At 47.3% G+C, this 24,358-nt stretch overlaps 1 protein-coding gene across 7 annotated transcripts in view; it reads right to left on the reverse strand.

Moving 5' to 3' along the window:
- LOC138770040 (protein CEPU-1-like) overlaps positions 1 to 24,358 on the reverse strand; it is a 515,073-nt gene that overhangs the window by 15,842 nt on the left and 474,873 nt on the right. For all 7 annotated transcript variants that reach the window (XM_069948913.1, XM_069948915.1, XM_069948912.1 and 4 more), the window contains exons 5-7: positions 5,260 to 5,394; positions 3,969 to 4,089; positions 1,314 to 1,465 (exon numbers count right to left, since the gene is read on the reverse strand). In XM_069948913.1, the coding sequence (XP_069805014.1) occupies positions 1,314 to 1,465; positions 3,969 to 4,089; positions 5,260 to 5,394 (408 nt within the window). The remainder of the gene's footprint in view (positions 1 to 1,313; positions 1,466 to 3,968; positions 4,090 to 5,259; positions 5,395 to 24,358) is intronic.

Consider the following 24,358-nt stretch of genomic DNA (forward strand, 5'->3'; position numbering starts at 1 on the left):
ACAATGCACCGGATGTGCCACACGGGAATGACGGCATCTACATCCCCGCAATGAATCATCATTAACTCATGGAAGGGTCACAGGTGGCACTGAGAGATCTGTTGCTTTCCTTCACTGCTGCAATCATGCATGGCGCTCAGATGCTGTGGGGTCTATGGCAGGTGTCCGATGTCTTGCTGTGTATTCAGCATCCACACACCCGCTCAATGCATAATGATCAGGAGGCCCCATAGAGCCAACAGAAAACCGGCACATCCAGCAGGCCCATGATTCCTCAATATAACTGCTTCCTGCCCCCCGGGACCGGCAGACATCAATCTAATAAACCACAAACAAAAGCCCCAGACACAGTATATAGGTGTATTATATATGAGAGCCACAAATATCCAATGTGAGAATAGGTTCATCATGTCTGAGCAATGGGATGAATGACTCCTTTGTACAGGATTTCACCTGAAAACCTCTATTATCTATTCAGCTCTTTTCCCCGAATTCCGGCTCACTGAGCCCTGACCAGACCTCGGCAGCACGGGCACCACTTCACTGGGCCTTGGTGTATACAAAGACCTCAATAGGCACCAATGGAAAACACTGCCCTGGTGTGTGCTCCTTCCACCAGCATCTCAGTAATGGCTGCCGTCTCAGGGGTCATTTAAAGGGCTTAAAGGGGTTGTCCGGCGATAAAAAATTATTCACAGAATAACACACATTACAAAGTAATACAACTTTGTAATGTATGTTATGTCTGTGAATGGCCCCCTTCCCCGTGTCCCACCACCCCCACCCGTGTACCCGGAAGTGTGGTGCGCTATACATTACCTGTCACGTGCCGACCACGGTCTCCGATCCTCAGCAGTGACGTCTTCTTCGGGAGGCCAGCGGATCTTCCCGAGTGCCGGCCGCCCTCTGCAGCGTCATCCGAAGCTCAGCCGCGATTGGCTGAGCATAACTGTGCTCAGCCAATCGCGGCTGAGCTTCGGATGACGCTGCAGAGGGTTGCCGGCACTCGGGAAGATCCGCCGGCCTCCCGAAGAAGACGTCACTGCTGACGATCGGAGACCGTGGACGACACAAGATGCGGTGAGTATAATGCACCACACTTCCGGGTCTAGCGTGAGTGGGGGGAAACACGGGGAAGGGGGCCATTCACAGACATAACATACATTACAAAGTTGTATAACTTTGTAATGTGTGTTATTCTGTGAATAATTTTTTATCGCCGGACAACCCCTTTAAAGTGGACACTCGACAAAGCCATAAAGCCCCTGGACACGGTGAAACTCTTACTGGACCCTGCCCAGCTTGAGACTTACCAAACAGAATGACGCTGGCGTTGCTGTGTCCCAGCCGGTTCATGGCCACACATGTGTAGTTTCCGTAGTCTTGTTCTGAAACGTTGAAGAATGTTACACGAGAAAACGTCTCTCTGTTCTCCACCTTCACTCCTTTCCTGGAGTCGCTCAGCCTGCAAGAAACAACAACCTGTCAGGTCTCCGTAATAAAACACATGGAAAAAGTAACAGAGAAAACTGGATTCTCCTATTTGGCCTCTCTCCACCCTGCCCTCCTGATCCTGATTACATCACTCCTGTCCTACTTCTGTGTGTTTCCATTTTGCCTTTCTTCCCCTTTTTGACTTCACCCACCTATTCCTGGGTGCTTCCACTCTGCCCATCTACACCTGTCTGTATCCATCCTGTCTTCCTATTCCCATGGCTTTCGCCTTGTCTGTCTACTCCTGTACGCTTCTATCCCAACCTGCTAATCCAGTGATGTTCCATCCCCTGTGTCCTCCTGTCTGCATCCACTGCTGAAACCTGTCCCCAGGCGGGACATCGCCACGGCCAGTGATTGGCTAAGCGGACTGTCACTGCTGGGATGGATTAGGTGCGGTCAGCAGTGGGTGCAGAGACACGTCGGACATACACCAGGGGAGCATGGAGAGATAAGCCTAGCTACATCGTTATTATTTTCTATATTCTAACACCCCTTTATCAGCCATTGGCCACGCATCCCCGATTACACAGAGCGATGCACGGCCGTCAGCCCATGATTTGTAAACACTAGCTCTCTCCTCAGCGGATCATTGTATATTACACAGAGCGATGTCTGATCCGGCAGATATTTGCTCTGTATAATCTGACTCTTACTCCTTTCTGCTTCCCTCCAGCCTCCTAATCCTGCATCCTGAGATTGGAGTTGCAGCTCCTGTACAGTAAGTAGCACTAAGCATCTCTGGACAATTCATCTGTGCGCACCTACCCTGCATCCACTACTCCTGAATGCTTCTAAGGCTCCTTTAACAAGGCCCAATATGGGTCTTGGCAAGAATGCAATTGAGTGTTGATCAGTGAGATCAGCGACTATCTGCAGTGCCTTTATAAAGGGATGATTAATCATGTGACCAGGGCGCAGGGACAATCACTGGAACGCAGGATGGATCATTTATATATATTGCTATCGGCCGCACATCTCTGTTTAGACAGGGGGATGGGCACCTGATAGTAATACATTTTTCTGTCGCACAAAGGATGAGATCAGCTGGTAAGTTGGCGTTTTTTGGCTCCTCAGATGATCACGGACACCTGTACACAGCAAATTAGTGTCCAAACGCAACGCTCCTTGTCAATAATCTTCCAGTGTAATAGGGTCCTGCGCACCCACTCGCCTGCTTTCACCCTACTACTGTATATGCTGCCATCCTGCCAACCTAATGTGATATAACAACCTATTCTGGAAGAAGGAGATGAAAACCAGCGCGCAGAGGTAGTCGATATTTCACTCCCCTATGCCTGTGTACCACCACATTGCTCTATTACTCTCTGCTTATCCTACTCCTGCCTGCTTCCACCCTGCCCTCCTACTCCTGTCCGCTTCCACCCTTCCCTCCTACACCTGTCTGCTTCCACCCTGCCCTCCTACTCCTGTCCGCTTCCACCCTTCCCTCCTACACCTGTCTGCTTACACCCTTCCCTCCTACACCTGTCTGCTTCCACCCTTCCCTCCTACACCTGTCTGCTTCCACCCTGCCCTCCTACTCCTGTCTGCTTCCACCCTGCCCTCCTACTCCTGTCCGCTTCCATCCTGCCCTCCTACTCCTGTCTGCTTCCACCCTGCCCTCCTACACCTGTCTGCTTCCACCCTTCCCTCCTACACCTGTCTGCTTCCACTCTGCCCTCCTACACCTGCCTGCTTCCACCCTTCCCTCCTACACCTGCCTGCTTCCACCCTTCCCTCCTACACCTGTCTGCTTCCACCCTGCCCTCCTACACCTGTCTGCTTCCACCCTGCCCTCCTACACCTGTCTGCTTCCACCCTGCCCTCCTACTCCTGTCTGCTTCCACCCTGCCCTCCTATACCTGTCCGCTTCCATCCTGCCCTCCTGCACTTGTCTGCTTCCACCCTGCCCTCCTACACCTGTCTGCTTCCACCCTGCCCTCCTATACCTGTCCGCTTCCATCCTGCCCTCCTGCACTTGTCTGCTTCCACCCTGCCCTCCTATACCTGTCTGCTTCCACCCTGCCTTACTACACCTGTCCCCTTCCACCCTGCCCTCCTACACCTGTCTGCTTCCACCCTGCCCTCCTGCACTTGTCTGCTTACACCCTGCGCCCCTACACCTGTCCGCTTCCACCCTGCCTTACTACACCTGTCCGCTTCCACCCTGCCTTACTACACCTGTCCGCTTTCACCCTGCCCTCCTGCACCTAACTGCTTATACCCCGCCCGCTTTCACCCTGCCCTCCTATTCCAGTATGCCTCCACCTGCCCTTGTATTGCCATGTGCCTCCACCTGCCCTTCTAGTGCTATGTGCCTCCACCTAACCCTCTAGTGCCATGTGCCTCCACCTAACCTTCTAGTGCCATGTCCCTCAACCTAACCTTCTAGTGCCATGTGCCTCCACCTGCCCTTCCAGTACGATGCAGTCAGCAGCCTGTGTTAGTTCAATGGCAGTCAGAATTCTTACCTCTTATCTTCTTTGTACCAAAAGAATTCAGCGGAAGGAACGGCAAGAGCGTCGCACTGCAGAATCCCTTGATGTCCCAATGGGACCCCAATGTTCCGTGCATCCAAAATATAGGGGGGATCTGCAGAAAACATGCAATCATCAGAGCCTGAGTAATGTGGGATCAATAGTTCACAGTCCAATCACATCACATCCACATCAAGGTACCGAAGCAGCAAAACCCGCAACCCTCCCGGTGCACAACGCTGGCAAATTGATAAGTACATGATGGTCAAAGTAATAGACAATCAATATGCTAATGAGCGCAGAACATGAGGAGCCGCTGTCACAGAACCGCCGCACAGGCCTCCAAACCAGCAGACACGTGAAAAACAAGCAATAAACCAGAAATTATGAGCCTGGAAAACTTTAATATGGCGGTAATGTGAGAAAGTGGAGCCGCAAATAATTATCATGCAATACATAGTGCAGCCGCTATACTGAGAATGACATAAGCATTGCCGCTATACAGAGAACGACATAAGCATTGCCGCTATAACATAGGTATCCTACACCAGCAGGGGGAGAGACCAGGAAAAAGAACATGGCAAACACCCTCTGTATATAGTGATATGCTGGTATAACCTGGGTATCCCCTGTATATAGTGACATGGAGCAGGCTGGTATAACCTGGGTATCTCCTGTATATAATTTTATATGTACAGCTGGTATAACCTGGGTATCTCCTGTATATAATAATATATGTACAGCTGGTATAACCTGGGTATCTCCTGTATATAATTATATATGTACAGCTGGTATAACCTGGGTATTTCCTGTATATAATTATATATGTACAGCTGGTATAACCTGGGTGATTCCTGTATATAAATATATATGTACAGCTGGTATTACCTGGGTATCTCCTGTATATAATAATATATGTACAGCTGGTATAACCTGGGGATCTCCTGTATATAATTATTAATGTACAGCTGGTATTACCTGGGTATCTACTGTATATAACTATATATGTACAGCTGATATAACCTGGGTAATATCTTTATATAATTATATATGTACAGCTGGTATAAGTTATACATCCACTGTATGTAGTGACATGGAGCAGGCTGGTATAACCTGGGTATCTAATACAGGTATATAATAAAACAAAAATCATAAAATCAAGAGCAGAATTGTGAATTGTCTACAGTCTGTTTGGGCAATAGCGGTCAAGTGTCCTCAGCTATAACATAGGCTTAATAATTCCAGATGACTGGGAATAGCTGTGCGGATCAGAAGATTTACTCACAGTTGACTGTAACTTTAACCCTTCTGACGTCGGGGGAGGAGACGTCATTGGCGGCGCTGCACTCGTATACCCCAGATTGTTCTCGTGTGATTCCCGTGATCTCCAGGTACTCGTCTTCACTCATAAAGCCATGTGCTGTAAATGAAGGACATACGTGATACATGTCAGTGCCGGCTCCAGCTGAGGGCTACAACAAGGACACATTAGAGAGGAGACATCACACATATGTGACCGGAGCAGGACCGGCCAGGCACCTTGATGATGGATCATGGCAGTGGACAGGAAGGGGTTACCCAATCACTGCGGGCCCCCCTCCCCTGCTCTCCCTGTCTGTCACCAGCGGACAGGGTAATTCTAGGTTAGGAGCGGAGCGGGAAGCAGGAGATGTTCTGAGCTATAAAAAGAAAGATCGGGAAATAAAAATCTCCCAGCATTTCTGCTGCTTCCACCGTCTCCTATTTAACCCTCTGTGTGCTGACAGCGGAGAGCAGCAGAGGATGGCGGCTACATGCAGGGCATCCGGAGAGCGAGGTCTCAGCCAGTGAGGATGAGGATGATGATAGTGAGGATGATGATGGTGAGGATGATGATAGTGCATAGATATAGATCAGGCTCTGGTGTGTGGTGTTAGGTGATGATGATGGTGAGGATTCCTCATCATCCTCACCCTCATCATCGCCTCACACAACAAACGAGGCCTGAACAATATACATACACTATTATCATCCCCACCATCATTTCACAATCATCATCATAATCCTCATCATCCTCACCATCATTATCACCTAATATTGCAACACAACAGGTACTGAACTATATATATATATATATATATATATATATATATATATATATATTCACCATCATCATCTCCAACAGACATTGCAACACACCAGAGCTTCAACTATATCAACACTCATCATCCTCCTCATCACCACCTAGCAGTTTAAAACATCAGAGACTAAACTGTATCCAAGGGTGATTCTAGCCTCTCTGCTGCCCGAGGCGAACTATAGGATGACGCACCCCCACCCCCCCCCCGTCAATCCGCCCACATTATAATCCACTCCGACCCCCCCCCCCCACTGCTGTCCCCAATAAACATAATGTTTGGTCCCTTGCTGCACAGAGGATGTCAGGAGAGGAGGGGGCTGATCTTATAGGGGAGGTCACAGCAGCACAGAAGAGGTCAGGAGAGGAGGGTGCTAATCCTATAGGAGAGGTCCCAGCAGCACAGAGGATGTCAGGAGAGGAGGGTGCTGATCTTTTAGGAGATGGTCCCCCTCTTTCCCCCCTTATAGATGGTCCCCCTCTTCCCCCCCTTATAGATGGTCCCCTCTCCCTTATAGATGGTCCCCCTCTCCCCCCTCCCTTATAGATGGTCCCCCTCTCCCCCCTCCCTTATAGATGGTCCCCCTCTTCCCTCTCCCTTATATATGGTCCCCCCCTCCCCCCGCACAGCAGATAAAACAAAAACAAAAAACAGCACATAACTCCCTACTATCCGTTCCCCCGTTGAGCCTCTCTGGTCTGGTCCCAGCTGATGTGCGGCTGCCCGGGGTGTCCCGTCCTGTCCCCGGCAGCGTGCGCATCAGAGAGCTCCACGTGCGCCTGTGGCTGTGACTTCCGGCGCACGGGGAGCTCTCTGATGCGCGCGCTGCCGGGGACAGGATGGGACACCCCCGGCAGCCGCACATCAGCCGGGGGACTAAGGCTGCATTCCCACGGACGTGGAATTCCGGTACCGGAGACCCCCGCGCCCAGACAGCATCTGTAATTAGATGCTGGGAGCGGGGGAGACTGTATTCATAAGTGCCGCGCTGTAGTAACAGCACCGCGCGGCTGATTCATTACAGCGCGGCGCTTATGAATACAGTCTCTCCCGCTCCCAGCATCTAATTACAGATGCTGTCCGGGCGCGGGGGTCTCCGGTACATGGTACAATCAGTGGCGGATTATAATGTGGGCGGCCGCCCGAACCGCCTATATTATAATCTGCCACTGAATGCCGCCCCCATGATGACAGCTGGTGGCGCCGCCTAAGGCAGACGACTCAGGTCGCCTCATGATTGCGGCGCCACTGACTGTATCCACACTCATCATGCTCACCACCACCATCATCATCCTCCAACAATCAGGGGCCTGTCTGCCGCATGGCGGGGCCCCCATGGCTCACTCCTGCAATACACTGGGCACCCCAACATCATTAAATGTCTTTTTCACTATAGGCGCCCCTGATGAGCACTTGCAGTTAAATGTTAAAGGTTATGACTAGAGATGAGCGAATCTGCCGAGGTTCGGGTTCGTATGAACCTGAACTCTCGGCATCGGATTCCCGCTGTCTGCCCGCTCCGTGAAGAGGGTGGATACAGCCGGAGGACCGCCTGGAAAACTGGGATACAGCCATAGCCATAGGCTGTATCCCAGTTTTCCAAGCGGTCCTCAGGCTATATCCACCCTCTCCACGGAGGTGGAAGACAGCGGGAATCATTGCCGAGAGTTCAGGCTCATATGAACCCAAACCGCGGCAGGTTCGTTCATCTCTTGTTATGACTACACTTGATGGGTTGTAGTAAGAAAACATACTAACAACACCCGGTATACAGGTAGGGAGACATTATACTGTACACTGTTTATACAAAGCAGATATTGAGACTCACATTAAGAATACAGGATAGGAGAAGTGGTACTGTGAACTGTCCATATATACAGAATAAGAGCAGATACCGAGGATTACACCCAGTATACAGGACAGGAGAAGTGGTACTGTGCAGTGTCTATATATACAGAATAATGGCAGATACTGAGGATTACACCCAGTATACAGGACAGGAGAAGTGGTACTGTGCAGTGTCCATATATACAGAATAAGAGCAGATACTGAGGATTACACCCAGTATACAGGACAGGAGAAGTAGTACTGTGCAGTGTCCATATATACAGAATAAGAGCAGATACTGAGGATTACACCCAGTATACAGGACAGGAGAAGTGGTACTTTGCAAGATCCATATATACAGAATAAGAGCAGATACTGAGGATTACACCCAGTATACAGGACAGGAGAAGTGGTACTGTGCACTGTCCATATTTACAGAATAAGAGCAGATACTGAGGATTACACACAGTATACAGGACAGGAGAAGTGGTACTGTGCAGTGTCCATATATACAGAATAATGGCAGATACTGAGGATTACACCCAGCATACAGGACAGGAGAAGTGGTACTGTGCACTGTCCATATATACAGAATAAGAGCAGATACTGAGGATTACACCCAGCATACAGGACAGGAGAAGTGGTACTGTGCACTGTCCATATATACAGAATAAGAGCAGATACTGAGGATTACACCCAGTATACAGGACAGGAGAAGTGGTACTGTGCAGTGTCCGTATATACAGAATAATGGCTGATACTGAGGATTACACCCAGTATACAGGACAGGAGTAGTGGTACTGTGCACTGTCCATATATACAGAATAAGAGCAGATACTGAGGATTACACCCAGTATACAGGACAGGAGAAGTAGTACTGTGCAGTGTCCATAAGTGGTAAGAGAAGTGATCAATGGACAGCAATGTAACAGATCAGGATTTTCAGGGTCTCCTCGGTCCCATAAGGTGTGTGGTGCCTTGGACATGGTCCCATCAGGTGTCACGGCAGTCACATGACCTCCCTTGGCTCTGTATGTATGTATGTAACCATATGATTGTTGACCCGATGCTACAGCAGCCTGGGCCTCTCTCTCCACAGGCCGTGTGATAGGAATAGTGATGCCCCAAGTCAAGAAGGATATTTATAAAACGTGTTTTCCATAAATCAGCGCAGCGTGCAGCGTCAGCCATGTCAGATTAAATATGTAAATGTCAGCCCCTTGTTTACCCTGTGAGGGGATGTGTAACCTTCATAGACGGGATGGGAGCCATCACTGATCACAACAAGATAACTGTAATCTTCCCGTAAGCAACTCAGCTAAATTACAGATTGTTTCCTTGTGCGCGGCGTCTCCGATGATGATCGCCGCGTGTCCTGATTACCTGAGCGGGATCGCTGACATGTTATTCCAATCACTCACATTTACATCCCTCGGCTGGATATGGAAATCCTCCGCAGCTATGGATACACTCAGGTCTAGTGTGAGTACACGGAGGGGCCCCATAAGGCGAGGGGACCTGCTAGCGTCTATCGTCTATAACTCCAAGATGGTTTATTAACAGCGTTACGCAGCTCTGATTCGGGTAGGCCGAAAATATTTATAAGGTTAAAGGGGGAACCCCAGAGAAAATGTTTCTCTTTCAAATCAAGTATATAGATTTTTAAATTACTTCTATGTAAAAATAACAAGTCTTCCAGGACTTATCAGCTGCTGTATGTCCTGCAGGAAGTGGTGCATTATTTCCAGTTTCTTTCCACAGTGCTCTCTGCTGCCACCTCTGTCCATGTCAGGAACTGTCTAGAGCAGGAGAGGTTTTCTATGGGGATTCTCTGCTGCTCTGGACAGTTCCTGACATGGACAGAGGTGGCAGCAGAGAGCAATGTGTCAGACTGGAAAAAATACTCCACTTCCTGCAGGACATACAGCAGCTCATAAGTACTGGAAAACTTGAGATCTTTATATAGAATTAATTTACAAATCTGATAAAATTCTATGGTATACCCCTATAATTACTAAGAAGATTAAAGGGGTACTCCAGTGAAAATCTTTTTTTTTTTTTCAAATCAACTGGTTTCAGAAAGTAGATTTGCGACTTACTTCTATTTAAAGATCTCAAGTCTTCCAGTACTTATCAGCTGCTGTATGTCCAACAGGAAGTGGTGTATTCTTTACCATCTGACACAGTGCTCTGTGCTGCCACCTCTGCCCATGTCAGGAACTGTCCAGAGCAGCAGCAAATCCCCATAGAAATCCTCTCCTGCTCTGGACAGTTCCTGACATGGACAGAGGTGGCAGCAGAGAGCACTGTGTTAGGCTGGAAAGAAAACACCACTTCCTGCAGGACATACAGCAGCGGATAAGTATAGGAAGATTTCAGATTTTTTTATAGAAGCTAATTACAAATCTTAAATCATAAGTTTATGACACCAGTTGATTTGAAAGAAAAAGATTTTCGCCGGAGTATCCCTTTAAAGTAGATAAAAATAGATACGAATCAACCAATCCTCTTACAGTATACTGCTATGTCAGTATTATTATTATACATCTCATCATTTCTCCCTACTGTCTCTATAGATGGGAGGACCCCAGAGGTGGCGATGCAGCGGAGCTGTGTCGGCTCCTTTCTCATGTCTTATAATTATGATGTTTATTCCGCTGTGTGCGGGTAATTAATAACAGCAGCGGCTCCGGGAGACATCACATTTAGCTCCATTACCTGAGCTCCCCTATTTCCAGGCTCGCTTATTATATATTTATGATTTATTATTTTCCCGATCAGTAATCAGAATTATTCATTAGAAATTCAGTTTATCTGCAATTTTTTTTTTTTTTTGCAAAAAATAAAAAATAAACCTAGAACAATAAAAATAGCTCAGCTCAAGCGACATAACAAGTGGCTTCTCGAAATTCAACACCAAATGCTGTTTTTAATGACTCCTCCAGTCCCCCCCGCCTCTCGTGCACATTAATCTGCAGATCAGGTGTTGTCTCAGACATCAAGGGCTTCATAAGCTACAGAGATACGAGGAGGCTGCAGCATGAAAACCCAAGAATATTACTGACCTGGAGGTCACTGTCCATAATAAGAGGTTAAAGGGATTATCCGGGTTTACAAAAACATGGCCGCTCTTTTCAAGAACCCCTCAGTTTGGTTGTGGTTTTGCAGCTCAGTTCTATTGAAGAGAATAGAGCTGAATTGTAATACCAATCACAACCTGAGGATAGGGGTGGTGCTGGTGTTTTTTCAAGTCCTGGATAACCCCTTTAAGGGCTTTATTACACAGGCCAATGCACTCAGCGATCACCAACCCTGTAGATCGGCAGTCACATAATGAGTCTATCACCACAAGTAATAGAAAAAGCCAAACCGACTGATGATTAAAGGGGTTGTCCAGCGAAAATCTTTTTCTTTGAAATCAACTGATATCAGGAAGTTATATAGATTTGTAATTTACTTCAAAATCTCAAGTCTTCCCATACTTATTAGCTGCTGTATGTCCTGCAGGAAATGTTGTTTTATTTTCAGTCTCACATCTCTGGCCGAGACAGGAACTCTGTCTCGGTTTTCAATGAATCCCCATAGAAAACCTCTCCTGCTCTGGACAGTTCCTGTCTCGGCCAGAGATGTCAGCAGAGAGCACTGTGTCAGACTGAAAATAAAACACCACTTCCTGCATGATATACAGCAGCTGATAAGTATGGGAAGACCTGAGATTAATGGTGGTTTTACACGGAACAATTATCGTTCGAATTTGCACGATAACGATCGCATTTGATCGATAATCGTTCCGTGTAAACACAGCGAATAATCAATCGACGAGCAAGAAATCGTTCATTTTTATCTTTCAACAAGTTCTCAAATCATCGTTGGTCGTTCGCAAAAAATTCGCAGGTCGTTCCGTGTAAACAGTCTTTCACCGATTTAAGCTATGTGTGAGATGGGCTTAAACAATCGCAAAACGATTTTTCCGTAGGATATATCGTTCCGTCTAAATGCTGATCGTTATGAAAAACACATCGTTCATTCGGAATCGTTAATGGTACGATCGTGTAAAAGTACCATAAGAAGTATATTACAAATCTATATAACTTTCTGGGAAGAAAAAGATTTAATGCTAGGGCTGCACCAACAATCCCTGGCTGTACAATTATCAAACCATGTAACGGGCTCTATAGGCGCACACTAAATACTAAAAGTCCTTGGGCTCAAACTCCCAAGATCCCACTCTTCTCACCCAAAGGCACAAGAAATGTTGGCTCCAATAGGCTCAAAACCATATAACTAAGCCCCAAAACACATGAGTTTCTGTTTAGAGGAGTAATACAGCCAAACTAAAACTTTGGACATCCGTTACTGTTTAGGTAGTCCAGAACCTAATAATCCAGTTATCCTTACCCCCCGGATATGAGATACAGGAGGCCAATGGGTGACCGGTGGCCCTGTAGCTGCAGGGGGCAACAGGGAGGGTAATTATAACTTGGTTATTATGTTCCCACCACCCCCTGAACTCAACTTTTTTTAAGTTTGCCCAGAGTACCCCTTTAAGTTCTTTCAAACGCTCAAATGATAATTCAAGTTGCATGATAACATGCCAATAATAACATTGATTTGGTCACCAAACTCATATGATACGGCAATGCTCGTACATTCAGGGGTATTGGACCTAAGTATTCTGCTTTCTTAACGATATATCAGGTACCCTGTTCCTCTGATCCCGAAGGTATGCCTACTATGTTAGACCCCCAACTGTTACTCCTCCCCAACAAGCACCGCTATATGAAGTGCTTTCCAGCGAGGACATTTTTGTCTTGTATTTGGATGACTAAGGTCGGGCTGTTGCTGTTACAATGGATTCCTTGTGCCTTGGTTGCCTACTAGAGATGAGCGCAACTTCAGCATGCTCAAGTCCGATTGTTCAGCTTCTGAATACCAGTGGCTGAAGAAGTTGAATACCGCCCTAGGAAGTCCTGGAAAACATGGATATAGCCTATGACCTATAGCTGTATCCATGTTTTGCAGGACTTGAGCATGCTCAGGTTGCACTCACCTCTGTTCCCTACCATATAAGAAATGTAGTTATTGGCAATAGGCTGATATATATATAAATATATATATATATACACTCACCGGCCACTTTATTAGGTACACCTGTCCAACCAAGGTAGGCAGAAGAGCATCTCTGAACGCACAGTACGTCCAACTTTGAGGCAGATGGGCTACAGCAGCAGAAGACCACCCGTTACTAGCATGGTGTACCTAATAAAGTGGCCGGTGCGTGTATATATATATATATATATATATATCTATTATATACACACACACACACACACACACACATACACACACATACACACACAGTGGTGCCTTGGATTACGAGCATAGTCCATTCCAGGTCCGCGCTTGTAATCCAAATCCACTCTTAAACCAAAGCAAATTTTCCCATAAGAAATCACTGATATGCAGACAATTGGTTCCACACCCCAAAAATAATGATTTATTATTCTGAATAACATGTAGAACAAATGAAACAAACATTAAGAGACAGCAGAATCTGACCAATCTCCCCTCTGAGGCGTGAGTAACCCACTTACTTCAATGATATAAAGGTTAAATGTTGGTTGCTAGAGAATAGATCGCTTCCCATTTTTTCAGTTTTTATGCCTTTCCAATTTTGAAAAACTGTGAGCTCTTAAACCAAAACGCTCTAAAACCAAGTAACTCTTAAACCGAGGTACCACTGTATATCTATCTATCTTGGTCCTCTTAGATACACCCCTTGCAAGTAGTTAGGTGTACTGTCCGATCACATGATTCACATATGATGGGTTCATCTAAATCATCTCGTTGGCTTGTTATCCTTGGGGTCCTATCCTATGGGCCGATGGGGGCCAGATCAATAATGTAAACAAGCGCCAATCTGCTAGATCGGCGCTCGTTTACTGGGCCTTTTACACAGCCGGATAATCGTTTAACGAGGACTGCAGGGACATAGTTACCGATGTCCTTGCAGCCCTTGTTTTAAACACCGTACATTACCTAAGCATGTTGCAGGGCTTCTCCTGCACTGCTGCTTCCTCCCGATTCTGCGCACAGCAGCTTCGGTGCGGCCTGTCTGAGCTGACAGACCGCTCAGCCAATCACTGTCTGTGGCGGTCCTGGCCAGTGATTGGCTAAAACAGGCCGCTCCGAAGCTGCTGCTGCGCGCGGGACCGGGAGGAAGAAGGAGCACAGGAGAAGACCTGCAACATGCTTAGGTAATGTATGGGGCTTGTGAAATCGTCGGTCGCCCGCAACGCATCGCTATTTCATGCAGCCATGCGCGGTCTGTGCCCTATGACACAATTATCGGCTGATCGTTGTCTCTATTCCACGGAGCGATAATTGGGCTGAATCGGGGCGATTAGTGCTCCATGGAATAGGCCCCTCAGTCCTGATCTGTGACACCCACATAGGTCTCCATACAGCCATCACCAATTATACATAAGATGAGATCAATTAATGACTGTGACGGAGATGCTATCCTACCTACGTATGGATTTATCCTGGCCAACCCCATTACATGGGTTATCCAGGCTTAGAGAAACATGGCCGCCTTTCTCACAGAAACAGCTCCTCTGCTGTCCTCAGTCTGGTTGGGGGTTTTGCAGCTCAGTTCCAGTGAAGTGAATAGAGCTGAATTGTAATACCGCACACAACCTGAGGACAGGGGAGGTGTTATTTTTGCAAGAAAGTAGTTGTGTTTTCTAACCCTGGACAATCCTTTATCACATAGGCCAATGCACTGTGCCAACAGTCACCAATCATTTACTATGGACAGTCAATTAAAACAATGTATAGAACAATGCAAAAAACAACAATAAATAACACATACATAACATACGCATATCTTTAAATCTTCTGTACAATATATACAAGCTGCACCCGGTATAATACTCCAGAGCTGAACTCGCTATTCTGCTCAGAAGGTAGATTGGAGACAATATGGCGTCCCTGGCCCTGAGCAGGCAGCCTGTGGACGTTGCTGGGCACGGACGGGCGGGGAGTTCACCTTGCATAACTTGCACACTCAGCTTTTATAATATGAAGCATGTGGAAACATATTGTCTCCTCATTTGTAACCATAAATAATACATTACGTGTAGTAACATTAGTCACCGTGATACGTTACAGATAAACGCGGAGAGGACAGGCCCGGAGAACCGACACCGACACGCGGCTCAGATCTGTCATGTGGGAGATTAGGATTTACACAGAATGCTGATCCGGCACTGGGAGCTCGGCTGCTGTCAGGAAATACGGCAATTACCACACTGCAGCCGCACCAACAATAACTCATGGGCTGGGATAGAACGTCTGATAATATGGGGGCTGGCCAGGAGGGCTATGGGGGAGAACAACTGCACTACTGATTCTTCACATAACAACGTCTCAGCAATCTTACACACCAGTCACCTCCAGAGCTGCACTCGCTGTTCTGCTATTACATCACATCTTATACTCACCTAAAGAGCTGCTGTCACCTTTAAGGCTGTTATATCAGGTTTTAAATGGGTAGTTCACAAAAAAATATTCTTTCAAATCATCTGATTCCAGCAAGTGCCAGAGATTTGTAATTTACTTCTATTAAAAAATATCTCAAGTCTTTCAGTACTTATCAGCTGCTGTATGTCCTGCAGGAAGTGGTGTATTCTTTCCAGTCTGACATAGTGCTGTCACCTCTGTCCATGTCAGGAACTGTACAGAGCAGGAGCAAATCCCTATAGAAAACCTTAGGTGCTCTCCAGACTGGAAATAATGCACCATTCCTGCAGAACATACAGCAGCTGATAAGTACTAAAAGACTTGAGATCTTTTAATAGAAATAAATTACAAATCTCTGGCACTTTTTGTCACCAGTTGATTTAAATGAAAAATGTTTTTGGTGAATTTCCCCTTTAAACTAGCCACAGCTGAAATCCCTATTCTGCTGTTACATGATGTCTTCTACATCCAAAGCTGCAATCACTATTCTGCTGTTACATGATGTCTTCTACATCCAGAGCTGCAATCACTATTCTCCTTCTACATCATGTCTTCTCCATCCAGAGCTGCAATCACTATTCTGCTGTTACATGATGTCTTCTACATCCAGAGCTAAAATCACTATTCTTCTTCTACATCATGTCTTCTACATCCAGAGCTGCAATCACTATTCTTCTTCTACATCATGTCTTCTACATCCAGAGCTGCAATCACTATTCTGCTGTTACATGATGTCTTCTACATCCAGAGCTGCAATCACTATTCTTCTGTTACATAATGTCTTCTACATCCAGAGCTGCAATCACTATTCTTCTGTTACATCATGTCTTCTACATCCAGAGCTGCAATCCCTATTCTGCTGTTACATCACGTCTTCTACATCCAGAGCTGTAATCCCTATTCTGCTGTTACATCACGTCTTCTACATCTACAGCTGCAATCACTATTCTGCTGTTACATCACGTCTTCTACATCCAGAGCTGTAATCCCTATTCTGCTGTTACATCACGTCTTCTACATCTACAGCTGCAATCACTATTCTTCTGTTACATCATGTCTTCCACATCCAGAGCTGCGTTCACAATTAAATACTACGCTTTGTTCATACACTTTGGGTTGAGGCCACGCCTGGTGCGCCTGTGAGCTGTGCACCGTACGGCGGACTTCACTGGAATTAATGGAGGTTTATAGAGCTGGAGAGTGAACAGAGTCGGCCATCCCCAGCCACTCCAGCGATGGAATCAAACACCTTCATTAAAAATACAGATTTGTTTCATAAATAGTTAAAAGCACACCAGCGCACATCAGAGCGAGCGGCAGCGAGAGCACAGCCGGGGTAACAACTCTAAGACACCGCTTCTCTCAACTCCGCTCCGCTGCCGGCTGCTTCTCTGATGTGAAAAATATGTTTCCATAAAGAGGATTTATGCCTAAAATCTGCTGCTCCTCTGTGTCCAGGGTGCAGAAGCTGCTCTCCCAGTGTGCCGTCCCTGGGAAATCAGCACACGGGGGTGATCGGTGCCAATGGAAAATAGTCACCAAGGGCAGATAGGGGCACCAAGGGGAGATGGGCACCAATGGGAAATAGTCCTCTATGGGAGATAGGGGCACCAATGGGAAATAGTCATCTATGGGAGATAGGGGGCACCAAGGGGAGATAGGGGCACCAATGGGGCATAGGGGCACCAATGGGAAATAGTCATCTATGGGAGATAGGGGGCACCAAGGGGAGATAGGGGCACCAATGGGAAATAGTCATCTATGGGAGATAGGGGGCACCAAGGGGAGATAGGGGCACCAATGGAAAATAGGCACTTATGGGAGATAGGGGTACCAATGAAAGACAGACACTGATGGGAGACAGGCAACAATATGAAATCGGCAGCAATGGGAGATGGGCGCCAATGGAAAATAGTCTCGAATGGCAGATGGGCACCAATGGAAAATAGTCACGAACGGTAGATAGGCACCAATGGAAAATAGTCACCAATGGGAGATAGGCGCCAATAAGAGATATTAACCAATAGGAGATGGGTACCAATGGGAAATAGTCACTAATGGGAGATGGGTGCCAATGGGAAATAATCACTAATTAGAAGTTGATCCTGATGGGAAATAGTAACCAATAGGAGACGGGTCTTGATGGGAATTAGTCATCAATAGTCATGCAGTTGGCAGGAGTATATAGACATAAGGTGATGGCACCCCCTACTGGTCATGAATCTGCCTTTCCTTCCTTTGAAGAACAGCAAAACAAAACTTACAACCAGGAACCGAACTGTGGTGTATGTGGGGGCAGGAAATGGATCTAGTCAGCCCACCCTCTAGGCCTCCAGAGCAGCGCTCACATCATAAAACCATCTGATGACACTCCTTCATTTCTATATATGACAGGGCAGCTGTCCATGCAGTAGGCCAGCATGGGGTTCACAATTTATGGATTAAAAAAGGGAATGTAGAAAAATAATTGTTATTACCGTGGCCTTGTGACTGCTCCATAGACAGTGGGTGTACGCTGTGTGTGTGGTGATGACCCTGCCAGGGAGGACATGACGGGGCTGGTCTCTTCAGCCGTAAAGTTGCCTGACTGTATGCTGCTCCTCAGATTGGCATGTAACGCCTGGATCTGTGTCGCCCATTAGAAGGACGTTTATTGACAAAAAATATGATTACTGCAAATCCCTTCATCCCTCAATCTCTGTATCCTGTCCCCGATCTCATAAATATAAATGCATGAGATCCAGGACAAACCTGATAAAGAGAGAAATGGAGGAAAATGGGTCCCGAGAGTAGCAGAAAGATGTCAACTCAACCGGGGGAGAAAGACGACAAGCTGCTGCACTGATGGAGGAATATCAACTGCGGAGGAAGCAGGAACCAGGCACAACATACAGGGCCACACAGAAGGGCCACAGCTCAGAGCACAGGACTACAGGGGCCACAGCTCAGAGCACAGGACTACAGGGGCCACAGCTCAGAGCACAGGACTACAGGGGCCACAGCTCAGAGCACAGGACTACAGGGGCCAAAGCTCCGAGCACAGGACTACAGGGGCCACAGCTCAGAGCATGGTTCACAGCTGTCCTTCTGCAGAACAAGCCCCATCCTGTGGGGTTATCACTATGCACATATAACCACCATTCACCCGAGACTGACCGCAACGGCAAGAGAATGAACCACAGAACAGCGGTCATAGAGTATTATAAGCGTATAAGTGTATGTCTTCCAACATTCTATTCCTCTGTCCATTATAAAGACCCCTCTGGCCCCTCCATACTCCGCCTCTGTCACCCTTCAGACTTCTCTAACCTCTGCAGACTAAGGGCCCTATTCCACCGGACAATTATCGTTTGCATAATCGTTAACGATTAACAATCTCAAACGACAGCTATTGCGAAAGACCTGTAAACGTTCACTCATTTCCATGGAACGATAATCGTTACTTATGATCGTTATTGCGATCTTCGCTATTTATTCGCTATTGCGTTCGTTTCTATTGCGAACGACTGAACAATGTCTTATTCAATGCGAACGATTTGCGAACGAGCAACGATAAAAATAGGTCCAGGTCTTATAAAGCGATCAACGATTTCTCGTTAACTGCATTTCAACCGAACGATTATTGTTTAGATTCGAACGATTTAACGATAATCTGAACGATAATCGTCCGGTGGAATAGGGCCCTAATCCTCTGCCCATTATAGACACCTCCAGACTTCTGCTCTGTCACCCTTCAGACCCCTCTGGCCCCTCCATACTCCGCCTCTGTCACCCTTCAGACTTCTCTAACCTCTGCAGACTAATCCTTTGCCCATTATAGACACCTCCAGACTTCTGCTCTGTCACCCTTCAGACCCCTCTGACCTTTCAATGCTCATCCACAGTCTCCCTACAGACTCCTCCTCTATCCCCCATCAAACCCCTCCAGACTCTCATGTCGTAGACTACGCTGTTCCCACCATGCTGCTCCGTGCCCTCCAGACAACTCTGACCCCTCCTGACACCTTTCCTGCCTCACTTCATACCCTTCTGACCTCTTCAGACTCCTCTGTACCTCTAAAGAACCCTGCATCCCCTCCATATTTATTTGATCCCTCAGAAATCCTCCGTTCTCTTCAAGCTCCTCCTCTGTCTCACCTTAGACCCCTCTGACTCCTCCGGACTTCTTAGTCCCTGTCCAGACTCATCTCATCCCTTTGTCAGGTTAGTTGTCTCTCGTATACAGCAGGGTCTTGCTGATAAATGAAGACGTGCCCAGATGTCACAGTTATCCTAGAACCACTGAACAATGATGGCGTGAATACAAATGAGGGCACTAGAAGAGAAGGGAAGAAGCTCTCAGGGTCTACAGTCATGGTGGGGGTATAAAGCTCTGTACATGATGATCATTGTCAGGACACAACATGGCATCTACAGTTCTCTCTACAACCTTCACACTCCTCCATGGAGCCCTGGCACCCCACAGTGAAGCTGATGCCAGCCAGTCTTCCTTTTTCTATTACCACAGGTCACAAATACACAGAAACTGTAAAGACTTCTGCGGTGCGACTCAGGGCCCAGCCACCACCCATGATCACAAGAAAGTCACTGGCTCCAAGTCTCTGATTCATTTTTAATGCTTTGCTAAGTTACTGTAGACACCAAAGGAACAACAAGCAGCAAAAGTCTGGTCACAACAGAGAACATAAGATGTGCAGAAGACGATTCCTTCTCTTCCCGAGCCACAGGAGTTAGCTCCATGTCTAACATGCAGGAACGGACCCAAACCACCCAACAAGATATGGTCAAGTCCCAAACATTACATACTGTACAACTGGCACTGCCCCGGCTATTGCCCTCTGGTGTTAATGGTTAAATGGGCAACAGAAATGTAACCACCCTCTTCTAATGACAGTGACCCATGCAACCATGGACAGTGTCTACACAGTACACGGGCGGTGTTCAAAGTCAAGACAAGCAGCATGGCCTCTGACCGTGTCACCTCTTGTATTATGTACTGTGTTATATAAGTGCCCCCCATGGAAGGAGCTGTCCATACGTTTTTCTTTTCCGTCCTCCATTATATTACATAGTAAAGTGCCTGAATCTGACTGATTGCTTACAATAAAACCGATAATATCAGAGGCTTCTCTATTAATGTCCCTGCACTGGATGTCAGCGCGTTCCTTGACAGCGGCCTGGGGAGCCATATTGTTGGGGGGCGTGTTGTCCGTGATTAGGCGATAATAATTATCTGACGCAGCGGATGCCTCGATCGCTCATTTATTCTAATTTTCTTTTGAGTAAATGAGTCAAACAGATAAGCGTCCCCCCCGGTGGGGCCCGGAGCTCTTCGACAGCGTAACGACCCCGGCAGGCGACGCTTCTGGAGGCTGCGTATAATTCATCTGGATGTGAAGCTTTCTACTTGTTGTCTGAGTGTTCCCCACAGTCCTCTGATGAAGTGGAGATCTCACAACGGGGACAGCTGGAAAGGGCACGGCTGATATAGGGGGGTGGTGCGGGGAGACGGCTTATTGCGGCCTGAAGTGTCGTTTACTTCATTAAGCGGCTCCCGAGTATCATCGCCTTCTCCATCCCACAGGACATAATAGACAGATAATATCCTGGTGATCACCGCCATGCAGTCACAGCTCACACATAACACCAGAGCGCACAGTAATTAAACAACCAGTAAATAAGGTGTACAGACGTCCGTCTCGCCGCTTAACCGCTCAAGTGCTTTCTGCTGCCATGGACGCCACGAGGCTGCGAAGCGTCACGCGCTCGGGCTCATCATATTGGAATTACTTGGGCTTCTACAAATACTGAGAAGAGTATGTGCAGCGCAGCTCTGCTGTACGGTGGTCCCTCATTATCAGTCCCTGAATACAGATCCCACGGGCTGTGGGGGAAACACTCTCTGCATGACTGACTAAACATAAGGTATAAACATTGTCTGTACACAGATTCACGACTCTGTATGTGCCTGCACCCTATAGCTTCATTATCTATGACCGCTACACACAGTAGGCCTTCCTGAATTTCTTCCCACCAAGAGTATCGCCTTGAGGACATCCACCATGTGTCCCAATGATAAGGCTAGGTGATGTAATTTTACCTGCTTCCACCGTGACCTGTGGAACAACATCTATATATATATAGCTCTCTGAATTAGCAGATGATCAGAGCGTGACAGAAAGATGGTCTGGAAGGAAGAAAGGAATATGAACTCTCGCCCACAATGATATTTTCCAGGAGCTCTGACGCATATATTACATTTGCAATACTTGAATACACTGCACATGAGCAGTACCGCCCCATATTTTGTCTATAAAAGCTAACACAAAACAATAAAGGGGGCCCTTCCCCAACTTATGTTACTGATACGTACATCAGCTGTCTGTGTCTGTGATTTTAAGTTGTAAGCAGAACTGCAGCTGCTAACTCTCTATCCCTGGGGAAAGTTCAGCTTCATTAAGTCAGACAAAACAAAAGTTAACCTTATCGGAGGTAATCTACCTTCTTGAAGAAAATCCAGCACGTGTCCCCTCTGAAGAGCATCCACCACGTGTCCCCCCTCTATAGAACATCCACCACATGTCCCCTTATAGAACATCCACCACGTGTCCCCCTGAAGAGCATCCACCACGTGTCCCCCCCTCTATAGAACATCCACCACATGTCCCCCTATAGAACATCCACCACGTGTCCCCCTGAAGAACATCCACCACGTGTCCCCCTGAAGAACATCCACCACGTATCCCCCTGAAGAACATCCACCACGTGTCCCCCTGAAGAACATCCACCATGTGTCCCCGTGAAGAACATCCACCACGTGTCCCCCTGAAGAACATCCACCACGTGTCCTCCTGAAGAACATCCACCATGTGTCCTCCTGAAGAACATTCACCACGTGTCCCCCTGAAGAACATCCACCACGTATCCCCCTGAAGAACATCCACCACGTATCCCCCTGAAGAACATCCACCACGTGTCCCCCTGAAGAACATCCACCATGTGTCCCCGTGAAGAACATCCACCACGTGTCCCCCTGAAGAACATCCACCACGTGTCCTCCTGAAGAACATCCACCATGTGTCCTCCTGAAGAACATTCACCACGTGTCCCCCTGAAGAACATTCACCATGTGTAGCCCTGAAAAACATCCACCACGTATCCTCCTAAAAAAAACCATCCACCACGTGTCACCCTGAAGAACATCCACCACGTGTCCTCCTGAAGAACATCCACCATGTGTCCTCCTGAAGAACATTCACCACGTGTCCCCCTGAAGAACATTCACCATGTGTAGCCCTGAAAAACATCCACCACGTATCCTCCTAAAAAAAACCATCCACCACGTGTCCTCCTGAAAAACATCCACCATTTGTGCTAAAAAAAAACCATCCACCACACATTCCCTGAAAACCATCCACCACATGTACCCCTGAACAACATCCACCATGAGCTCCCCTAGAAAAGGTCCATAACAAGCTCCCCAGAGGACATCCTCCATGAGGTCTCCTGGAGGACATTCACCATAAGTCCCCAAGAGGAAATCCATCACAAGCCCCCCCTCCCCCTGGAAGGCATCCACCATAAGCCCCCCAGTGGAAATCCATGACAAGCCCCCCTTCCCCTAAGAGGGCATCCACCATGAGATCCCCTATAGCACAGGTATCAAACCTTCATTCCTCCAGCTGGTGCTAAACTACAATTCCCATCATGTCTGCACAGCCATGATGAGAATTGTAGTTTTGCTAGTGGGGGGGGGGGGGGGGGGTGTCACAGGTTTGACACCTGTGTCCTATAGAACCTTCTAGCATCAGCTCTCTGGGAGGACGTCCACAATATGTCCCACTAAAAGTCATCCACAAAGAGTTCTAAGGCCACAGGCACAGATGATGACTCGTGACCTGCTCAGTAGCGTCCTCATCAGCTGGATCAGAAGCTCTACTAACCACAATAACTCTTTTACCTCCATCACAGAATTTCAGTCATTTCTATGGTGACATTCCCCTCCCCCACACCGGTATAATCCAGATGAGAGAACTCATTCCGATTCCTCGGGCCGTTTATTAATATAGCTTTAAGTGATTGACAAGATCCCTACCTATAAGAGTGTGCTATTAATACCGTCCCCGCGGTGCGTCCTATAAATCGGCGCTCAGGGCTGCGGCGTCTGCAGACAATTAGCTGTAACCCTTCGTATTCCGAGGACAGGGGTTCAGCGGATGCCGCCATCTCATTGTTCCGCCTCTTTCTGATCTGATATAATTGTGCCGGACGGCAGATTTGCCCGCTCCTCCTAATCGCGGCTCTCTTTGGGTAATGTACATTGTTATCTGGCTCCTGTGTAAATGTAGATTTTGTATCGGCCTTTACAGCACATTAATAACCAACAAGAGACTTTTCTCGGCGCTTCTGTTCTGCTCGCTGTTTGTGAAGTGATAAAGAGCGGCGAGGGTGCCGGCGGCGGTAATTACCGCACATACAAGACGCACAAAACTTTCTTATTAGCCACAGAAAGAAGCGGCTCTGTGGCAGGTCCATCTACGGGGGAGGGAGAACAATGGAGACTTTTATCACTGTGGTCAGGAGGGATTTGTGCTGTTCCGGTCTTCTGTACGTGAAGCTTCATTATTGTATATTGAAACGTTCTGCGGGTTTGTTATAGTGTGTCAGGGTCCGCTGTATTGTGTTAGCACAATATAATCTGGTTGTCAGTCTCTGGATGTACACAACACTGTGTCCACATTAATCTTATGAAGTGTGAAGAAAATTAAAAGTTCCAGAACTTTTTAAACATAAAATGAGGATGTTTCAAGGAGACTGGACGCCGGCCCTTTAAAAGAATCTTTCCTTAACATGAGGCACCAGTCATCCCTCCGCATGGCGACCACCAACAAAGCGAACAACATGGCGTCCAGGGAA

This window comes from Dendropsophus ebraccatus, chromosome 12 (genome assembly GCF_027789765.1).
Source record: "Dendropsophus ebraccatus isolate aDenEbr1 chromosome 12, aDenEbr1.pat, whole genome shotgun sequence".
NCBI lineage: Eukaryota > Metazoa > Chordata > Amphibia > Anura > Hylidae > Dendropsophus > Dendropsophus ebraccatus.